The sequence below is a fragment of the Anas platyrhynchos genome, chromosome 3 (assembly GCF_047663525.1).
Source record: "Anas platyrhynchos isolate ZD024472 breed Pekin duck chromosome 3, IASCAAS_PekinDuck_T2T, whole genome shotgun sequence".
NCBI classification, from domain to species: Eukaryota; Metazoa; Chordata; class Aves; order Anseriformes; family Anatidae; genus Anas; species Anas platyrhynchos.
Window position 1 is genome coordinate 68,643,037 of NC_092589.1, and position 23,189 is coordinate 68,666,225.

Genomic DNA, 23,189 nt, shown 5'->3' on the forward strand with positions numbered 1-23,189 from the left:
CTAAGTTTAAATTCGTATTTACAGGCTTTCCTTGCAGTCTGGGCAAATGACCTATTTCCTCTGTTCTTTGCTTTCATATATATATAAAAAAGAGGATAATACGGCTACTTTTTTCCATCCTTTCATCTATTTTGACTGTAAGCTCTCTAGGGCTGGGACTTTTATCTCTTATTAACTGTATGTATGTTCAGTGCCTCTGTAGACAAGGCTTCGAGATGCTAAGCAATATCTCCTTATTCTTTCATACATTTGGAAATGCATGGTCCTTAGAGAAGAAATATAAGTCTCTTTTTACTTCCCACACAGCCAAAAGTTCTGGCATTAGAAAATGCAACCCTGACTCACTGGAAATTTTCTTTTTGCATTAGAGAGAAAAGTCATATGTGAGGATTTGAGGGAGGGTGTGATCTCTGCTGGTTGTACATTTGACAACCAAGCATCCTCTGCTAAGAAAATCCTGCCTTTAATTTTGTAAGTGCAGATTTGGATGTGGTCAGCCCCATTGCAGGACCCGGCCAAGTGCCGGGTCCTGCACCTGGGGCGCAATAACCCCAAGCAGAACTACAGGCTGGGAGAGGAATGGTTGGAGAGCTGCCAGGCAGAGAAGGACCTGGGAGTGATGGTGGACAGTCGGCTGAATATGAGCCAGCAGTGTGCTCAGGTGGCCAAGAAGGCCAACGGCATCCTGGCTTGTATCAGAAACAGTGTGACCAGCAGGGCTAGGGAGGTGATCGTCCCCCTGTACTCGGCTCTGGTGAGGCCGCACCTCGAATACTGTGTTCAGTTTTGGGCCCCTCGCTACAAGAAGGACATCGAGGTGCTTGAGCGGGTCCAAAGAAGGGCGACGAAGCTGGTGAGGGGCCTGGAGAGCAAGTCCTATGAGGAGCGGCTGAAGGAGCTGGGCTTGTTCAGCCTAGAGAAGAGGAGGCTCAGGGGTGACCTTATTGCTATGTATAAGTACATTAAAGGAGGCTGTAGCGAGGTGGGGGTTGGCCTGTTCTCCCATGTGCCTGGTGACAGGACGAGGGGGAATGGGCTAAAGTTACGCCAGGGGAGTTTTAGGTTAGATGTTAGGAAGAATTTCTTTACTGAAAGGGTTGTGAGGCACTGGAACGGGCTGCCCAGGGAGGTGGTGGAGTCACCATCCCTGGAAGTCTTCAAAAGACGTTTAGATGTAGAGCTTAGGGATATGGTTTAGTGGGGACTGTTAGTGTTAGGTTAGAGGTTGGACTCGATGATCTTGAGGTCTCTTCCAACCTAGAAATTCTGTGATTCTGTGATTCTGTGATTTGCACCGATAACATGGTTTCAGCTTCAGAGCAAAAGGTGGATTTTAAATTAGGTTTGAGTAAATTTGAGGATATAACATAAGAACAGTGATATTGTAATAGTTCAGCCGCTAGGTTGGCAGCCAAAAAGACAGAACAAAGCATCTGGTAATACGATATCAATTCATCTTACCGTGGAAGGCATTTTGAACCACCTCAAAGCTGCTTCTAGTCTTCAACTTTCACTGGTTTAATAATGCCATTTCTTTCTATTAAATACATTCTCACACAGGGAAAGTGCTAGTGTGTAGACATGTGCAGTAAAAAATGTGGTTTGCTCATACATCTCTTCTGGAAACCACTGCAGGCTGAGCATCCCTAACGTGGTGCAGTCGTGGCCCTTGGCAGGACTGTGAGGGTGTCGCGCCCCATCCTGCCAGGGACCACTAGAGTTAGCCAAGCACCTCGATGGTCTTGGATGGTTCTCCAAAGGCTGAAGGTCTGCCTTCTTCTGACTCCAGCACAGCTTTTGGGCAGGTGGTAAGGACTCAGCTGCACCACAGATGTGTGCCTGGGTCACTCCTGAGCAAGGCGGTATGGCTGGGGCAGGGGCTGTGTGCTCTTACCTGGCCAACGAGGGAAAGGGACAGGAGTGTACATCCAGCTGAAACCCACACTGGGATAACAAACTCCTTGTGTACAAAAGTTGTAGCCACCATGTCTGCAGGTGTCCTGAGGTCTCAGCAGGGAGCAGAAGCCATCATTGGCATCATTCAGCAGAAGCAAACTTCCTGGCCAGGGTTTAGTATCGGCAGCAGTCACTGAACGCAACAGTATCACTGACAGGGTTTGGGCTCTGCTGTATGGCTAGATTTAAAGTACTCATTATCTTAATATTTTGCAGTAATAACAGCTCTTAGGCAGTCCAACCATCAAATTAGTCCAAAATATCAGTGTATGAGAGGGTCAAATGATCCCAAAATATGTGCTAGATTTAGCTATGCTGATGGTTGAATGTTTTCTACTATTTTCTGAGCAGTGTTCCTATTCTCCATTTTCTGTCCTGCGGTTCATCTGTATCAAACTGAAAGCATACACACAGCATAGCTTGATGTTGTAACGTAGCTTGTTCAGATAACAGCAGCAGGGAAGTTGCAGTATCACAGAAATTGCAGACTGTTTGGGGCCCGCTGACATGCTAGGTTTTTCACCCAAGTGACAAGCCTGTTTTGAAATCCATCCTGTTATTGACTTTATTGCTATTGATCCCTTACTTATCTAAATTAAAGCTAATTTAAGTGTCTGCACAAGCTGCAGTCTTTCTTTATGACTAAGCCTACACGTTTTGGGCATTCTGAGTCTGCTTCATATTTTCTTAGATAAATTTCCCTCAATGCTTTCAGACTCTCTTTAAGACTACTCCAAAGGGAACGGTGCGATTATTCCTAGCCATTCAGTCCTGCATATGCCCACCAAATTCTGAAAGTACAACATGAAGGTTTGATGCCTAATTCAATGTCTTTCACTATCCAGAAACCACAAATGAAAATATATGGTGAGTTATACTTCACTCTGTAAAGCTGAAATTTATTTAGGTAAAGCTTCAGGGTCATTTCTTACACTGCTCAGTAACTTATATTAAAAACAAAAAGTTCTTTGTATTAGAATTTCTGTAGCATCTATAGTTTGTTTTATGGCTCAAGTGAAAAGCAATAACAAAGATGCCAAACTATATTTAAAAACTTTTTGTTTACCATGAATGAGATGTATATTTGGCTGATGCTATTTTAGAGAAGAGTTTATTTCTAATGGGAAAAGGGACAGAGATATTCTTGTTTTGAATACCAGAGCATAATCTTAATAAGGCCATCAGAGGGATCCATAAATTCTAGAATTTGCGCAAAGACAAGTGAATGTATTTTTAATGTAAGTTATTTTTTTCTTCTGAAAAGCAATGCAGTATTTTATATCATGTCCTGCTTCGCATAATTCAGGAAGTAAAAAAATCTTCTAAACTAGTTTAAATGGATATCATGAAACATTTAGTTACAGAACAAATGCGTATTGAGCTTTCAGTCATGTTACCGATCTGGAGGATTTAACTGGCTATAGAATAAACCATCAGTCTTTGCCAGCTTCCAGTACAGGAAGCATTGCGCTCTTTTCAGTTAATCTCTGAGGGACAACTGAACAGGTTTAGTAAAAGAATATGGTAATTCAGAGCAAAAATGGACCTTATGGGTTTACTTCAGTCTGGCGACAGCAGTGTCACAAGCAATTGCACTGAATCCTCCCCTCTTGAATGTGTCAGCCCTCATCTTAAAAGTTGAAAGGCAGTTTTCCCACTACTTCTGTTAATAGGTCATTCCCATATCTCTTCCTAATTTTCACATTACATTCATACATGGCCATTGCTGCCAATTTTCTACATCTTAAATATCCCTTCTCTCTGACACTGCTTCCATCCTCCCCCCCCACCCCCAATGTATTTCTAGAGAAATGGAGTATCTGAGGTATCTAAAGAGGGAAGTACCTCATCCCAGCAGAACTTTACAGGAAAAGGGGGAATCCCTCACCAGCAGTTCCCAAGTGGTTTGGTTCACTTCATCCAACAGTGGTATCAGAGTGGTAAAGCTGCTGCGTTCTGCAGAAGTGGTAGTTTACTTTTAGACATTTAGATTTGCTAATTTTTCTCACTGGGAAACAACTGCTTGGAAGATTGTAACATAGGGGCTAGTAATCTCCAGACAACCTAGTATGTGGAAGTAGAAATGATAGAAATAGCAAAAAAAACTAGGTGGTGTGCAACATCACAACATACTCTGTCAAATTTCAACAGCACTGCTGAAACAGCCTACTGCTAGGCTGGGTTGCATCATTAAGGAATGTGGTAAACCTTTCTGGGTATTAAACGGCAAAAATGTCACTTTTTGCCTCAGAATTCTGAGTATTCAGACAAAATACATTGGATCTCTTGGTGGTGCGGGTGCTTTGTTTTGTCGCATTGCTAACAGTTGAGAGTAGCCTTGATATGCTTGCTTTGTACTTGGCTGAGGGAAGCTATGTGGGACATTCTTTGTTTTGGGGCATTTTTTGGTATATTAAAGTGTCAGCATTAAGTAGTGAACATTTTTCAGAGCTGTCAAGGTTTCAGCCTTTCAGATAAATAAAACAGATCCACGCAGACTCCTTTCTCATTGAAATGAGGGGGAGAGCAAAGTGTTAGGAAAATGAAAACAGGTTATTGGCCATCTTCAAGGTTTCGTGAGGGTATATTTAACTGTGGTGACAGGCTGGTGGTGGGTCCGGATTGCCTGCAGTTTCCACTAAGTTGCTTAAAGTGATTTGCTTTGTGATTATAGTGATCCTAGAAACTACGTAACTGATGTGAATAATGACAGAACGGCAACAACTCAATTAGAATAGTTTGTCATGCTGTGTAAAGCCAAAAGTATGTTAATGAATTGGACACTCACTACTTTAACTTTACTTCTTGACATTCAAGGAAATGGGTGAGCCTGCATGGCAGGCAGTGCGGTGTGATAGGAGCTGGCCTTCCCAGTGAAGCAGTTGGTGCAGCGGACTCAGCATTCGCACTGAATACATTTTGGGTATTGTCTATGACTTAAACGTATAATAATGAATAAACATGTGGTTTATTTACATAGTTTGTCAGCTGTTGTGTTTAAAATATTTATCACACTGCTGCACTAGTGTTCTGCACATCCTGATAGTATAGCTGTATTATGTAGAAACACAAGATTCATTATGCTTAAGAGACAAGAACACCCAGAGGACTTGCTGCTCCTTTTTCTTCTGGCTAGATTTCCTCTGTTGTCAGAAGTAAGAGAGGAGTTTTGAGGCTCTCTCCAAGAGAAAGCATCAAGACTAAAGAAAGGCTTTTGCAGATTCTTAAGTTAATGGTTTACTTACAAGTATGCAATCTCAATGTTTTGGACTATACAAAGGACTCAATAAAATGTTTGCTTGTTTATGGACTGTCATGAGAACCAGCAAGCTGTGAAGTTGTTTGAATGCTTTACGAAGGATTTAAACAAGAAAAATCTTGTAAGAGAAATTGTCACCATTCAGTGTGGGGCTTTGCTCTTGTCGTCAGAAATATCTTCTCTGAGCAGCCATATCCCTACTAATACAGCAACCAGCTTGCAGAAGGGGTCTATATTTATTCTAGAACATTCAGAAAATACATAATGTAACTTTCTAATAGGCTTGCTTTGATTCATACTATTCCATTAATACTCTACTAAGAATATGAATAAATCTAACCTTCTGGTAGCAGACAGCCTTAACTACGTTTAGTGTAAGAGCATTGGTGCTCTTAGAGACACTAATAGGTCTATACAGACAAAAATACATAAGTAGATTTTCAGACAAAAGTAAATTATCAGCTTTCCTTTGGAACTTAATCATCTTTTAGTGATCAAATGGATAGGTATCATAGTAGTTAAATGCTTGCCAATATTTCCATTTTAAAATCTTAGCCATCTCCATTACAAGCGTTTATGTTTCATTACACACGTAAGCTTGTCTTTATAACAAGCTGGTAAGTCCAAAAGCAGTAAGTGCCTTACAATGTTTATTATATCAAAATGTTTCTTATATATTGTGTTTAAAGAAATGAAAGTTTGTGTTCCAGTTCTGATCTTTGAAAAGCGGAGTTCGATAAGGAGTTACAGTTTCAAGGGGAGATGATACCACCTCTCCTCAGCAGAAGTATTTGAATAAATTGTGGCAAAGGCTTGAACTTCCTGTTTCATCCTAGCTTCTCAGATACAATGCTTTCACAGGATTTCATGTCTTGTAATATGTATTTAAAACCACTATGGTTTAAACATCTAAGGATGTTTAAAAAACAGAATTAACTTACAAGTATAAATTCATATAAGGTTAGGGAAAAACTTGTGCAATGTTTTTTTCTGCAATCTCCAAAATAGCTGCAACTATGGAAAAATGCAAATTTTAAACTTTCCATAATAAACACATGGGAATTTTGGACAAAGGATAAATTTGATGAATTGTGAAGAGTGCTGAAGAACAGTACCTACTACATTAGATCAACGTAATAGAGAAAGATGAGAAAAGGAATTCAAAGTCAACAGAACAGGCAATAGGTTTACAAACTCAAAGTATGCAAAACCACAGTAATCCTGATCTGCCTGCTTTGTGATGATTCAAAGCAATAAACTGAATTGGTGCAAGCCATAAATATTAAAATAAAAAAGTAAGCAACTGACATTTTTGAATTATTGGAAATATCACATAGTAGAATTCTTTCACGTTCGTTGCTTCAAATTGTCAAAATACTGTTTATGAAGACGATCCGTAGGGGAAGCAACACACATTAAGTGTGGTGTGGACTGAGATCATTTATTGTACTTTATTGTAAAGAAGCATGCAGAGTTGTAATTATCCCCAAAACAACCATTACAAACCCTGAAAATTTAGAACTAAGATCATATTTTTGAAGTTCCAGATTTATTACAGTAGGGAAGCGTGTAACTGGTTTGCAAGAAAGTTTTATCTCCAGCTACAGTGACACCTTGAGGTAGGAAAGGAAATGCCTGCTTTTTATTCTTAAAACAGAAGTAGTCATTGAAATTAATCAATTGTAATTAAACAGTTATTGTAAAAGGAGAGTTAAAATGCATACATGCCAGAGGATGTAGAGCTGTGGTTTTCATTGTATTTTGAGGTTTGTAGTTGGTTATCCCCAGTCCTTTAGCAGAATTAACTTTTTCATGGCATACATTTATTTTGAATCGAGCAACTTTCTGAGGTGCAGAACAACTTTTACTGAGAAGCCTACATCTGTTCTCTGTAAGCACCTTTGTTAATATTTTTATTCTTTGGTGGCATAATCCACCAAGAGAATGCCCTCTACTAAAAATAAGCTTGTTGATTGTTTGCTTGTTTGTTTGTCTGAATTCATTTCAACACTGAGATGATTTGAGTACTGTTTCCTCAACTTGGTGTCCCAAATAACTCAAAGGATAAGTTGCAATCACAGGATCAAGTCAGGGGCTGAGGAAAGAGAGAGGTGTATTTAAGCTTCACTTTGTCCTCTGCGGTCCCTGGAGGTTAGGAAAAGCTGACTAGCTTAAGAGGGTCCTATCTCCCTGAAACACATATTCTGCTGGAGATCCCTGGGCTGATACCAACTGAGTGAATAACTGAATGGAGAAAAATGGATGTTCGTTAGGAGGAACCAGTTCTGTTTAGTTTTACAATATAATGTCAAGCCCAAGAAACATGATAAGTGAAGAACACAAAACATATCCCCTTAAAAAGTGCAGGAGGGGAAAGAAATCAGCTTGGGAAAAAACAGTTAGTTTCTCTTCTGTGCTGTGAGTTAATAGGGAGCAATTTGGAATCCTATAACCTAAAAAAACAATTCTAGTTTTTCATTCACAACAACTCTGCCAATGTTACAGATAGGCAAGGGCATAATATTAACGTGAACTCTTGAGAAAGATGCTGCAAGTAATGCAAGGTACACTTGCGTCACAATTCAAAAAGTAAAAGGGACTGTTAGGATTTCTAATTGAGTGCTCAGGCATTTTTACAGTGGTATAGAAAGGATAATTTCCCACAAGATTTAAAAAAAAAAAAAAAAAAAAAGTAATGTAGCTAAAAGCTTTATTGAAGTGAGGACTGTAAGCAGAGCCTTACATAACAGCATGTACACACAAAAAAACTATTTCCAGGCAGTGTATCAGCCATAAAAGTTAGGCTGGCTAAACAAGCTTACAGGTACACTCCAAACCATGTATTGTTCTGCTTTTACATGCAGTAAATTTATTTGCTTGAATATCTGGCAAATGTTGTTTATTTGTCTTCAGTCTCCCTTCCTTCCTCTCCTTTTTTGTCAACAAAAGTCTGGTTGTCTAAACTTTTTTTTTAGTACTGACAGGTAGAAGCATCTGCTATTGCTCCCTTTGGGATCCATTTGCAGCCACTTCTTTGCAATCTTTTATGTTGCACATTCTCTCTGCATTACCTTGATAGAAAAAAAGTCACTAATTGAATTGCAGAAATGCATTCTGTAAAATGGTAAAAATGAAATTTCCATTTACTTAAAAGGAAAACTGTACCAGCTCCAAACAATTATCCATCAATAATGTATTTTCAGTTAATCAAAGACCACATTCTTCTAGCGTTTTGGATTCCTTGCAGATGTTGTATGTTGGTTTACAGCGAGCATATTCATTACAGTAAAATTAAATAATATTCCCTATAGTGATAAATATGACACCACCTTATCTGCAAGGACTCAGAAGGAATTATTTGTAGGTAGGGAACAGGTTATACTAGAGTGGCAATTAAAGTAAATGGGTGCCTTTTTAAAGTGTGTAGATAATTATTATGTCAAAATAAAAGTAAATTGATTTTAAGTATTAAATTCAGAATTAATTCTGCCAAACAGAACTTTTCACTTCGTGGATCTTTATCACCATGCTACCCAATCTTCTTTTATAATAATTTGTTTTAGTAACTTGATTTCACTGCCAAAGCTTCCCCCACAGCACTGCAGATAGCAATTAGCATTTCACTGTGGGATTGTGAAACTAACTTTTCATCCTACTCCTCAAGTTCAGACAGTTACTGTATTTTTGTTTAAAATGATAGTATTTCTTCCTCATCCTACAACTTTCTTAACTTTGTGTTGAAGTATTTTTACACTTAAAATAGTTGTCTATATATTCCAGCTAGTGAATTTTATCTTGTTCTGGACCACAAGCTTATTAAAAAAAAAAAAAAGTTCAGTCCAGCCTGATGGCACTTAAAACCTTTGTGAAATTCTCACTGAAAAGTATTTTCTTGTGCTGCTACTAAGTGCATACTATTATAGGATAACCAGCAAAAATAATAAAAATTTGAGTTGAAGTTTTGTCAATATCCAATAGGTGGATAATAGAGGCCTTTGGTACTCTAGTACCAAAGTTTTTAATTTCTGAACTTGGTTTTAGGTAGTTCATTTCTGAGAAGAATGCCTAAGTAGTCTGAAAGGTATTTTCCACAAAATTACTGTGTGTTTTTAATAATAAGGTATCTCATTACAGTATATGAACTGCTTAATAAAAATGCAAACAATGATGAAAGAGTCTGGAAGTTTTCCAATTATTTCTATTTTCTCATAAATTTCACCTGTCTATGCAGCAATACATTTTGTAGCAGGTTCTATGAACCCTGTTCTGTCAACTCATTAATTATAAATTAAAATATTTTATACCCAAATTAGCTAGCTGAAAAAATATTTAGAGACCTACTTAAAGAACATTATTTTCAAAAGCAGTACCTAGGTATTCCACTATCAGCTTCCCAACCTGACAGACAAGCTTTTTGATAATGGGCTTGGAATACGTGACCAAATGAGCTCAACACCAACTCAGCTTCTGTAATGCTTTCCTCTTCCACAGCAGGGTCTGTGGTTTGGCTGCTTAAGGAACCTTTTTTTTCCCCACCCTTTTGCCCTTCATATGTAATTCCCTTTTTATAGGTTAAATTATGCAGTATTTGTTTAAAATAAAGAAGTCTTCATTTTTTACTGCTGCTTTAAGATTTAGGTAAGTTTTTCAGTTGGTACCTGCTGCTAAAAATATATAATTGAGGACGAAACAAAAGGATTGAAGAGCTTTCTGAGCCAATAATGGGCCTGGAGGTGGGCAGAAAACATGCTCACTAAGTGCTTTGCACTAATATTAGTGGAAAATAAAATGTATTTTTCAATGTGACATTCTTGGCACAAAAACCTACTTGGTAAGTAAACCTTATAGAATTATTCTGCTGATGTTCCTAGTTTACAGAAGAGTTTTTCTTGCTTATAAAAACACCCTTTAAAGATGTCTAAATGGAAACAAATAACTACCATCAATACTTTCTCTTATAAAACTATATATATATATTTTTTTTTAATCCTGGCTTTTTTGTTAATATTTCTTTGTATTGATATTTCATTATTTTTTTTCTCTTGTACAAGGCAAGGTCAGTAGTGTTTCTGGATTGTATGATTTCAATAGAATAAACCTGAACACTGGTGGTTAATTCAATATATGATAGCATTCAGTCTCCGCAACCCTTTAAAGAGTAATAACTTACTTTCTGTATGTGTTTCTAATTAATGTGCATCAGGTCCATTGTTTTAATTCTCTTCCTCTGATAATGGATGGCTGTTTTACTGAATTCTGTAATCAGTGACCATACATTGCTAACGGCACACACTTCTAATTCTCTCTAGCAGATTTGTCTATTTTTATTCTGCTCATTTTTTTCCGGAAGTCTCTAAGAGACTCCATTCTTGATTGATGACTACAGAGGAATTCATCCCTGGGGATAAACTCGTCAGTCTTGGGTGTGCTATACAGACCCAAAAGCCTAGCATCATTCAGTACACTGAGTCAGATGTTGTGAACATGAATTCTGCCTGCAACTGTTTATATTGATGTAAACATGAGTTTATACAAATAACCAAATTATTTGTCAGAGTTCAAATGGGAAGTATGGAACTGAAGTGATGGCTAATCACCATTAAGTTGAAATTATCTGAAATCATTCAAAGTAGGAGAGGAAAGAAATAAAAGATTTTTAAAATGGAATTTCTTTTTTTTCCAATATTTTTGTAAAGTGTGCTGTGTAAATTGCTGAAAGTTGTAGCAGAATTAATCATCATTACTGGTGTATGCTGATCTGTGTTGGTCGGCTATACTTTTAGGTTATACTAGCTCGTATTATCGATTTTACTCTATAAGCAAAGGCAACACTGAGAAAAGACAACTGACATACAAGACACTTTTCAGGGGGCTCTGTTTTTGTCTTTGCCCTTCACAATATGCAATTTGCTAACTTTTGGTTAAAAAAAATAAAAAAATCATGTCTTCCTGCAGGCCATAGAGACCCACCTCATACGAAAATCAAGCGGGGGACTGACATACATCGCTGAGTGGAAGGGTGGACTGCTGGAACACAAGATGGGACATCTCACTTGTTTTGCTGGAGGCATGTTTGCTCTAGGAGCAGATGGAGCACCTAGTGACAAGACAGGCCATCACATAGAGCTTGGTGCTGAAATTGCTAGGACTTGCCACGAATCCTATGATCGTACAAGTAAGTACGGTATCACAGAGGTCATTTTCACAGTTTGGCTTTGTGAAGACAGACATCGGTATTATATGCATAATGATGAATGAAAGTTGAGTCGTGGTGAAAACTCTTAATCTTTTCTGACTAAATGCTGGTTTACTCCATGAGTAACTCCAAGAATGGCTGCTCTGTTTTATAAATAATTGCTGTGCATCTGAATCATAGCCTACTCACTGTGCTCGCTGTAGTGATTAAAATGACAGCTTTTTTTTTCTTTTCCACTTTGTCAATTTCGGTGATCATCTATGCATCAATATAGCTATTAATTATGCTTTATGCTCCAAAAAATATTTTATTTTCAATGCTGTTGGTACAATGCTGCAAACAAAGAATTGCACAAAGAAAGTGGATTTTTGTGCAGGAATTTTCTCTGGGTTCCTTCATCTTCTTACAAAAATAACCCTGGCAGCATGTCAGGTCACAGAGTCTAATTTCAAGTTTGACATAGAAAAGTAAGTACCCTCATCTTTTAAGCAAAATCTATTATGTTGTTAGTTACATGAAGCCTTCCCGAATGCAAATGTTAGCATCACTCTTCAGACTGGAACTGCTGTTTAAGGTATTGATGAAGAATAGTTCTTCAGTATTATGAATTATTTATTGCAGCACCTCCTGTTAATATTTAGTATCTTTCAGAAGTCATATACCTTTTGGGTATGCCTTGTGTCATATCAAAGAATAGTTGATTTGGCAGGTTATGTGAATTGAAACCTTTTTTAATATATCTACTTTTATACTGGCTAGGCATGAAACTGGGACCAGAAGCCTTCAGATTTGATGGTGGTGTTGAGGCCATTGCTACAAGACAAAATGAAAAATACTACATCCTGCGACCTGAAGTCATAGAGACCTACATGTACATGTGGCGGCTCACCCACGACCCAAAGTACAGACAGTGGGCATGGGAAGCTGTAGAGGTAATGTTCTACAGTAGTTTTTTCTTATTAAATCCTAGTACCTTGTTAAGTGAGCTATTGCACAATATCTGGATTTTGTTTAGGAGTTGGAGGGTAAATATGCACTTTAAATCAGTAATACCAACCCAAATTTCCAGAGATTCATTTACTGAATAAGTTAAATAAGACAGTTTTGACTAAACCAAATCCTGTTGGTATTGTATATCAGAAAAATACCTTGGGATTTCTCTTTTCTAAATACTTCTCAGATCAGCATTACATTTGGATGTACTGTTCAAGATGCTGAGTATTGCTCCACCTGAATAGAAAGTGCAATTGTGTCAGATTTTAGCGTAGGACATGAAAATAAATTCTATGAAATGTATTTTCTATAGTAAATGTACTTAGGTGACTTTAATTAGGGTGATTAAGGTTAAGTATAAGTGTCTAGATAGTACCAAGCATTTTAAAATTGCTTCATTTCCAAAAAGCATAGGTAATCTGGATTGAGCTCCATTAATGATAACAATTTCATCAAGGTTTAAATTTCTGTGTCCCACAACCTTTGAGCTTCAACCAGTTATGTTGAATCTATTTGTATTTGTCTAACATGAACCTTCCAATTGGGCAACTAGTCTATACTGCAAGAATTGTCTTGCCAAATCCATCATTTCCCTTCTTGCAGTCTTTAATCACTCTTACTGTTAGATATGAATGCCATTGGATTTACCTTGTTTTGTCCTCCAGGCATGGGTTCATATTATGCTTCTAGAGTTCACTTATTTTCTCCTCACAGTGATGTTGCACTTGTTAAATTATCTGCCTTTCAGCCTTCCTTGGGGATTTCTAAGCAGACTGAGCCCTTACAAGAAAAATAGAGGAGGCTGAAGAACGTTATTTTTGTTGCTCTATATCCAGCTACCTGGATCCTTCTACAGCAACAAAAATCTATAATTGTACTCCGTATTCACCCTCTGAGATACTGAATGTATCTCAAATATTGTGCAAATGGTTTGGTAATTAGATATTCTTGAAGAAATAAATTTATGATAAAATCTGCTTTCCATAAAAGAATATGCAGTAGCACTAACTGTACTTCTGCTCTCCAACTCCTCATTGTTTGCATTTGCTGTGCAATTCCATATCTGCATTAACACCGCATTCAGCTTGGTAGACTGTGGTTATTTAGGAGAATTTATTTGCCTTCTTCAGGTGTTGGCTGTATATGTCTTCAAATAATATGTTTGAGTTACTGATTCAAATGAAATTTCTTTATAAAAAACTCTAATTTAGAGTGCTGCTCCCTTACTTCCTTCTTTGCTAACATCACCCATAAGCACACATTTTGCTACTGGACTCTTCCCAGGCAGATTACAGTAGGAATGTTTAAAATGACTCTTTATGGAAGTCATCCCACCAGGCTTCCGCAGTGCCAAGTGTAGGATGTTCCTTCTCTAGGAGATGATTTTCCTGACTCACTGTTGCTGCCCACACTGATAACATTGTTATAAACAATTGAAATGCTTTCCTTGTTATTGCTCTTTGCCCTGTTGGTACGGTTTGCTTGTGTTTATTTCAAGTTTGTACGCTCATTTACCTTCTCAGTGCTCTCCATGTGTTCCTTGTTTAACATTCTTGTGGTTGCTCTTGTTTGGCTCTAACGTAATGGGTTAGAGCCCATCTGTGGCAGATGCAGCTGGCCCCATTCGGTACAGACCCATCCCTCCACTGTCCTAATGTGCAGCTGAGTGCTTCACAAAAACAAATCTTGCAACTTCACAGAAGTCATACAGTCGGTTGCAGGTTTCAAATATTTTCTTGTTTTTTCTCTCTTCTTCCTTGATATTTATAGCCCCTACAGCTCCACCTGATACTATATTTTTTGTATCTCTATTCTGTCCATTTTTGCTCTGGAGTTTGCTTTACTGCCTCAGTTTGAGTCCAATATCATTCTGTACGTACTTCAGCATCTGGAGAAAATGCAATTATGACAAACAGCAACATCCACCGTTACTGAGTCAGAAAGATTTTATCAGCTTAGCTCATGAAAGTCTCCCCTTCTGCATTATAAATGTGGCACATATTTTGAATTCACAGCACTTCCTTTGTTTTTTTCCTTTATGATACTCCGAGACTGACAGCCAGTGTTCACTTCACTTGATGTTTTCCATTACTAGCATAAATGATCTTAGCCACCCTCATTTTCCAAGGACTACTAATTTAAAATGTGTTTCGTTGTATCTCCCCACCCATTGCTACTCCACAGTAAGTATGAATGTTGCTGTATTCTGAAGCTGAAGGTGTGGGCACAAAAGGACAGGACTGCCAGATAACGGGTGGTTACAACCAATAGACTTTTTATAGTGCTAATGAGAGATGTGAATGTTCTGTTCCTTTAGTTTAGTGCAAAGTAGTTTTGAGGGGCAAGATACTTCACCAAGTAGATACCACCAGAGAGCTAACATGGTGCAAGTTAACCTCTTAGCTTACATCACAGCAGTGCCCATATGGTATCTCCTTACAACTAACTCTGTTGATCTTCATGAAGAAAGCTCTTAACTACATTAGAGAAAGAAAAAAAAATAATTTGCTTTATTTTACCTCGTCCTGGTTAGAATGCAGATGTTTCCTTGAATAATAGCTTTATCCTTCAAATTCAAGTTCTCCTTCTGTTGTGCCTCGGAAAACATAATCTTGTGTTTGACATTGAAAATCCAGACACAGATTCAGCATTTTGAATTCATTGCAGATTCAGATAGATGAGAGAAAAGGACTACCAGCCAGGGGAAATTACTTGTTTAAACTTAAGTATATTTGTCACTTAGTAAAACTGTCCAGGAAAATTAAAGAACCTAAACACACACAAGAAAAGACAAATAGGCCTGTTATATTTTTAAAGGATCTCTTCTGGAGAAAAATTTGTTTTAAATATACAATAGGCAGCTTACTCTCCAGTGAAAGCTATGGAGAACCTGACATGCAAGCTAAATATATGCAGATAGCTAACCAGGACTCCAGCAAAAACAAGGAAATAGAGGATATCTACTCACAGCAAGACACAGATCTTTAACAGCGTTTAGAGCAGGTGGAGGTGATAGATACCTCTGTAATCATTAGTGACTTTTAGTCCCATCTTTCATCAGAAAACACTTATTCTGCCTGTTTGCTTGTTTTTGGACATATCTTCTGCCTTTTCATAGGTTTCTGCCACACGCCATTTGAAATGCAGCATCTTTCTCTACAGAAAATCTATATGTCTGGTAGTCACTTCAGTGATATTTGTAATAACTTCAGAAATAGAGGAACTAGCTGTCGGATGGAGTTAGAACCTTTCATCTTCCCATCAGGGGTTTGATGAAGCTTCAGGTATTTCTGCCTGAAGGTTGTTGCTCCAATACCTATTTCCAGAGTGAGCACCATGTTATAATAGTGTGAGAATGCATAGTAATCCATTGTGCTTACTGTCATTTGCCTTGTGAGACGTTATTTAGGGCTACAGACAATTTTCTGGATTTATTTTTGAATAATGAGTTGTGTTTTAAATAAAATCATCATAGGTTCTCTTCAAGATTTTCTTCACTCCTTTATTTTACTGCATCATACCAGAGATGCACAGTGTAAGAAAAATTAAGAGGCTAAAAATATTTTGACCTCGTTAAACAGGTCAATTAGAAATAAAAAGAAATTACTATTTTTAAAAAAAGAGCAGTGATAAGAAAACTAATATTCAAATAAAGTATTATATAGCTGTCTACTTAAAAATTTACAGCTCCTATATAGGTATAGCTGTGACCTTTCTAATGCAAACACCTGTTGAAAATAAAGAAAAGCAGCAAAGTTTGTTAAACAGGATACCTTTTTACGCTTCCATCACCAAGTATATGTGGCTTTGCCCTTCTGTACACACTCTCCCACTGATCTTTTTCCTCTTTCAAAATTAGCTGGTCATATAGAACATTTATGTTGGTAGGAAAAAAAAAAAATAGAGAGAGAAAGATGTTTAAATGATCTGTGTGCTCTTTGTTATTGTAAAATAGGAATCGGTCATTGTTTTACACCTTTTAGCTGAATACACAGTTTGGAAACTAGTTTAAAGGAAAACACATTCTTCAAAAACACAGCACTAAATCGAGCCAGGTACTAGCTTTCTGTCTACGTCTGTGTAGCAAAGATTTTTCAGAAAGGTATCAAAAAAAAGACCTACTGAAGAAAAGAAATCCAGTCACAGCCCAGTATCAGAGGTTTTCCAACTAAAATTTAAATGGTTGCAAAGAAAAACTCAGTCACTTACACAGAAAATGGCTTCCCTTTTTTGAAACTCCAGACAGAAGGAAAAGACTGATCTTAATCATAGCATCCAATTCAATCACAATAACTTTTAAGCACAGAGATATGGCCAAGGAAGGTGTATGTGACAGGATCTCTGAAGCCTGTATAAGCCTGTGATAGAGAGGGTACCATATCAAAAACAGGAAAAAGAAAATAAGTTAAAGTCTTTATCTTTACATCCTTACATCCCTTTATCTTTCCTTCTGAAAACTGTTTTGTGTTCACCTCTTTTATTAATTTGTCATTTTCATTCCCTTCCTAAATGTGAAACTAGATTGTGTGTGCTTATGTTTTTAAAGAGACTTCTATCTCAGTTTCAACTATCTGAAAAAAAAGAAAAAAAAAGTAAGAAATCTGTTGTAGCTACAGTGTTATTATCAAACAAAGAAAAACCTGACAGGATTACTTTTGTTAATCTCAGTCTTCTTTTTTTTCCTTCCTCATCCCTCTTTAGGCACTGGAAAAACACTGCAGAGTAGATGGCGGCTATTCTGGCATTAGAGATGTTTACAATAATCATGAAAGCCATGATGACGTGCAGCAAAGTTTCTTCCTTTCAGAGACACTCAAGTAAGTAAAGAAAGTTAATTTGCATTAATATGAAGTAGTACTATGTATCATCTTTACAGATAAGTATTTATCAGTAGTACCCTTGACATTCACGTAACAAAAACCTGACTGAAATAGTACAGCTTTTCCTAGGTGACAGAAAGCTAAAGTGCTTTTTTTTTTCCTATATCAATAAAGTAAATTCTCCAACTTTTGGAAATTATCTTTACTTCTGTTAAAGTTACTTGATAGTCTTTGGTGAGATATTACATCTCCTAGTTTTGATAGGATCTAATTATATATGCCAACACTAGGGAAACAAATAAAATGTAGGCAGCAGACTTCTCAGGCTTGTATTGCATGCTTTTAATTTTAAAACTACAGACCAAGAAAAAAGAAGTGAATGGTAAGCTCACACAGCATGTTAAGAGGAAAAAACAAAAGCCTTCATTCTCTAGCACCATCTCCTAAGGTTTTAATTAAATAAAGGAAGTGCTGTCCTGGTCTCTTCACTTTTTTTTCTGTACAAGAGTAAGTTGCAAAGGGAAGTTGGGAAGGACGGTGATTGAGAATAGACTTTCATTTGCTAAGTAGACTTTCCTCCCTAAGCTGTCTTCAGTAATCATGCTACAGTAGCTAATACCATGTACAGTGACACTAAATAAAATGATGAATTTTTTAATTTTTTACTGTTGAGTTTAATAGATGCAATAGTTTTATTCTTTAAAAATACTGACAGCCAGATGTTGCTCTCAGAAGTAAAACAGGATTGGACTAAAGTATTTTCATTCCTACACTTTGATACATGTTGACATTCAGGAGGAAAAATGATCAAAACAGTATGTAATAAAATTACCAAGGATGAAGTGGAAGACGAACTGATACTTAACCTTGGTAACCTAAACTTATTTGTCTCCTATCAGGATAGAGTTGTTGTTCCACTGGTCTCCAGTTGATATTGCCTATGAGTCCAACCTGAAATGAGTAGCCCCGTGGCTTTGTGCTAACCATTATTATGTTAGGACTTAATGTTTTTGGTTTTGGTCAGCTGTTTCTGTTGATAGATTCACCTACAGAAATCAGGTATTTGTTTGACTGGGGAAATGAAACTACAATCATTTTCAATGTAGTCACATTTCCTGCTTTTTTTAATCTTGCCAGGTACTTATATTTGTTATTTTCTGACGACGATATTCTTCCATTCGAACACTGGGTCTTCAACACAGAGGCTCATCCCCTCCCTATTCTTCATAAAGAGGATGGAAGTAAAGAAGAAAAACAGAAGTAGATCAAGATAAAGTTTTACTTTGTTTCATTCCTTAATGTTTTTTTCCAGGACTTGGGCACGTGATTTGATTTAAAGTTCTTGAGTTAGATTTTTAAATCAAGTGTTTTGCAGTCTGTTTTCTTTAACAGTAAATATTTATGAATGGATCCAAACTCTTAAAACGTCAGTCCTCTTATCCAGCTGAACCACTTCTTAGAAGAGAAATACAACATCTCTCCAGACTTTAAGCTGCCGTGTCATCTTGGCCAAAAAGAGCAGAGGGTCTGCATGTTACTTGTTTCCTGTTATGCTTTTAATTTGACTGCAAAATTCTTTTCTCCTCTATGAGGAGATGTCTGCTTTAAGCTGTAATATTTTGCCATGTTGCAAAAAGCCATATTGAATTAAGTATGAAGAGCTTTTTTTTTTCCTATTATTTTGTTCTATGTTAATTTGTTTTGTGTGTCATCCAAGACAAATCTTGTGACTGTGACAGCCTCTTCTTATGCGGGTCTATCATTAGTTGGTAAAGTATCTGATGTATTTCATTGTCAATGAAGTCTACATAGGAATATTTTCATCTCATGCAGACACAACTCTGAAACTGCAATATATGTTGAAGTTAGTCTAAACTAGTTTTTATGGGTTTAGCACATTAGTTATCAGACCTTAGTTTTTCAGCTTCTGATTTAGAATATTGTGAAAGAATAAATTGTTCCTTCCCTTTTCAAAGTAGAATTATTCTCATGTCTTTAGTCAGGCTAATTTGGAGCAAAATAAGATAATTACTTATTAAGAAAGGGAGTCCTACCATCTTTATATATTTAGTCCAGTAGCTTTCGTTTGGTTGGATAGTAAAGAGACAAAATAAAACTGCTCAGTGAATTTCTCCTTGAAGCTGAGCTGAGAATTATACCAGAGGCAATTTGTTTGGTTTTCTTTGACTTTCTCAAACACTCAGATTGGTTCAGACCTGACACCAGCCTTGGTAGTTTATTGTCACAAAGCAATTTAACGTACCTGCATGAATAAAGTCAGATGTTCAGATGCCTTGAAGAAAACTTGTCTCCTTCAGTGAGGAAATTATCCAGCATAGAACTAAAACTTTCTGAAAGCACCTAGTTTCTCTTCCCTAAGTGGCAGAAATGCAATGTATTGAAAAATATTCCTTAGATTAGAAACCTAGTTTACTAAGAAAAGTAACAGCTTTGCCAAAAATGTTTTACTTTGTGGTATCACCAAAGGGAAAAAAAAATCAGGCACAATTAATTCCTTTTTCTACTTAAATGTAGCTTGGAGTGGTTTACATCATTTTTAAGTCCACAAGTGTTCTCATTCGGTGACAGGATGACTTTTGTACGTTTTGAGTAGGGTATAACACCTGGCTTCCCATTCTGAGAAAGCACATTATCGACTGCAGCAAAACAAATATGGTTCTGAACAGTCGTCATCTTTAAACGTAGTAAGCTATCTCACATGTCCAGCATAGCTGATCAGAGCTGAGGAAGCACATCTGCTGAGGCATTACAGAGTACATTTCACTACCTTTTTCTACACTGATAGAGGTCTGCAGTGTTGGCTTTACTTACGTGGAAGCCAAGAGCAAAGATAGCTGATGACCCTTTTATATATATAGCAGCTGGAGGCTGACCCATAAACTTTACCCTCTGGAGTGTGTAAAGACAGCGCTGCCTATCTGGTTCCACCACAGACAGAAGACAGCGTCTGCCACGTGAGCTGCCAAAAACCTTTCTGTGGGGGGCAAGGATCCAGCGATGCTCAGCCTTCCATCAAAGGTCTGGCAGAGCTCTGCAGTCATACATGAAAGTTAATAGAAGGACCCTGCTAAGCCTGTGCATCCCAGAGCAGGGAGAATGGACACAAATAACATCTGCCTAATAACAAGCCTGCTTAGATGGAATCAGCAACTTGGCTTGAGACTTTTTGTTTTAGTGCATTTTTTTTCTTTCTTTTTTTTTTTTTTTAAAGTATGGATTCTCTCACGTCACAGTAACAGCTTCAGAACAAGTGAGGATGAATCTGTGGCTCTCCTATGCTGAAACGCAGAATTCCCATTTACTGTGATAATCCAGAATTTGTATCTTTGAAGTACTACAGTATTTCATTGTATTTCTTCAGAAATTATATTTATAATGGACTTTTTTTTTCTTTCTCCAGTTACCACAGGAAAATTATAACTATCAAGAAAAAAAAATGTCCTTCCCTCTTTAACAACTAATAGTAATTATTTTTGTCTTAGTTATCTTTATTAGGTCACCTGCTGCTGCCCACCACATGGTTATGCATGTGCTACTATAGGCCTCATATCAGTAAAATAACTGCAATAGCTCAGACAAAAGTCTTTGAGAAATGTGTTTTGTAAGCCTCTTTTTACATGTTTTTCTTAACCACAGTATGCTTCCCCCAGATGTGTCTAGTGATCTTATGTTTATTTAACGAGCTTAAGGGAAACAAAGGGGAACCAAATAGCTCTTCTCCTTGTTTCAAAAAGCAGGCATACAAACCTCTTGTATGCACTGGGTCCTATGTACTTAAATATGTGCATCATGACTGTTCACTTGTAATACAGATATTCAGTATGAATTTTATTTTTTTGTTGTTGTTTGGGAGTTAGGATGATTTGAAAGAGCACAAATTTGATGTGACTGGTATTGGTATTCAGGTTGTATGTACAAACTGCACTATACTGTACTTATTGTAAACAAATGTAAGTAGACGAGAAGATTGTACAATGTGTAGATCTGCCAAATGTAAGAAAAAACTTTTCATAAACTGAGAATATATTGATTTTTTTTTTTAAATAACCCCAAAACACCAAAGCTAGAGCAATCATTTTGAAACAGCCAGTACTTACCAGCGGTTGTTAGATTACTAAGATAACATTCATTTTATTTCCCATTCACTTAACCAGCTGTATGGAGTGGCTACTGATGGTCATTTCATGTTCCCAGTCATTCATAAGAGCAAAAGGAATTGCTTTATGGGGGGGTGTTATCTTTGCCTAAACACACTTGCCTATACTTTTTCCATTTCTTTGTAGCAAAATAACGCATTTAAATCTGCATATGTTAAGTCATAAGAAATAAATCATTTTAAAAGGCACCCATGCTGTTTCATGGAAAAAAAAATTGTTTTGATAGTTTGTGAAATACGTATTGCATATGTGTTGGTTGTACACAGATTTTTGCAATGCCCAATGGCTCACTGTTTCTATGGTGACTTCATCATACATATTCTCCATTTCTATGAGGCATTTAAATAGTTTTTGATTTGTACATACTCCATTTAGTCTTTTCATCTTTATATAAATACTGAAATTATGGAATACATAATAGATCAAGATGCTTAATTTTTAAGAACTTATATTTGTAAAAATTTCTCTATTGTGAATAAAGTCTTTTAATATATCTGTTCAACTTGTTATAATTTTTCTTAAGTGCGCCACAGAAGTAACTACAGTAATCTGCTGCTTTGGCTGCTATACTCATGATTTTTTGTCAGGAGATTGGTTTGATGCACAGTAGTACTTTGTAGTTGTTAAGATACTTTTGTTAATACTCAATTAATGTTAGTGCACAGAATTGCTATCACAAAAAAATCAATTCCTAGAAATTGTTGTTAGTAGAAACTTATTCTCCCAAATGTATTTTAGCATAATGGAAGCTTTCTAAGGAAAATCAGGAAGCTTGGAAGTCAGAGGTGACAGGCAGTAAGCAAATTGAAGATGAAGTCACTCAAATTCACGTTCTGCACAGCACAAGCTGGCTTCAGCTAAATGCCCTTTAGGAACAAACACCGGAGATGAGATGACAAGGCTGTCGCAGGGCCCAGTGCTACAAGATCATGTAATGAAATACTATCGTTAGCCCATGCTTCAGAGGAGAGAGGAATAGTTGTCATAGGAACTGTAACTACATTTTGTGTCAGAAGGCTGTGTCGTTAAGATCTCTGATCTAAACCTTGGAACACCAGCCACGCCTCACAGATAAGCTTATTTGTTTTTTCCGTCTAGTAGAAAGCATTACCCAAATATGATAGTAAAATAAACTGCTGATTTCACAGAACAGTCTCAGAAGCATCAATTTCTGTCAAAGGACTCACTCATTAGACCTGCTTAAGTAATTTTTGAGGGTAGCTATTAGGTCTGGTGTTTCATTTTCCACAATAGTTGCGGGTGTGTAGCTGTAGAGTGCAATCCTTGTGCTGGTCAGAGTGCAGTCCCTGCCTGAAGCTGGCTTGAGGGCCACACAAAATGCTCAACAATTTAAACATGAACTAACTCAAAGCTTAGCGCAGCACTAGAGATGTAAATACATGTCTGGGCTTGAGTTTAGACCCTTATGTACCGATTTGGTCTCTTGCTTGAGCAGTAATTGGGTGGTTAGAGTGGTTTCTTTTCTGCCAGGGGAAAGCAGCTAGGACTGGGCAGACAATTAGTCAAGATAAACAGGATTTGCACCACTGTGTTGCCCTATGGCCTTGCTCTAGTACGAGAGTAACCCGGCACCATAGAACACCATCTGCTATGGAAACAGCCCTTCAGTTGATCTGCCTTAATCTTGGGATTAGTCTGTCCTGGTTGATCTCAAATGCAGGAGGAAAAATTATTCATCAAAGAACAGGCTGCCAAACCCAGGAAACAGTCCCCCAGACTGAGTTCATGCCTGGCTACTGAGAGAAGAAATAAAAACACAGGTTTTT

General features: G+C 37.2%; 1 protein-coding gene across 1 annotated transcript in view; it reads left to right on the top strand.

Moving 5' to 3' along the window:
* The window catches only part of MAN1A1 (mannosidase alpha class 1A member 1), a 138,894-nt gene extending 116,999 nt beyond the window's left edge, over nucleotides 1-21,895 (top strand). The window contains exons 9-12 of the mRNA XM_038176451.2: nucleotides 11,171-11,390; nucleotides 12,171-12,343; nucleotides 17,106-17,221; nucleotides 18,362-21,895. Of these exons, the coding sequence (XP_038032379.2) occupies nucleotides 11,171-11,390; nucleotides 12,171-12,343; nucleotides 17,106-17,221; nucleotides 18,362-18,488 (636 nt within the window). The 3' untranslated portion in view covers nucleotides 18,489-21,895. The remainder of the gene's footprint in view (nucleotides 1-11,170; nucleotides 11,391-12,170; nucleotides 12,344-17,105; nucleotides 17,222-18,361) is intronic.
* Nucleotides 21,896-23,189: the final 1,294 nt, after the last annotated feature.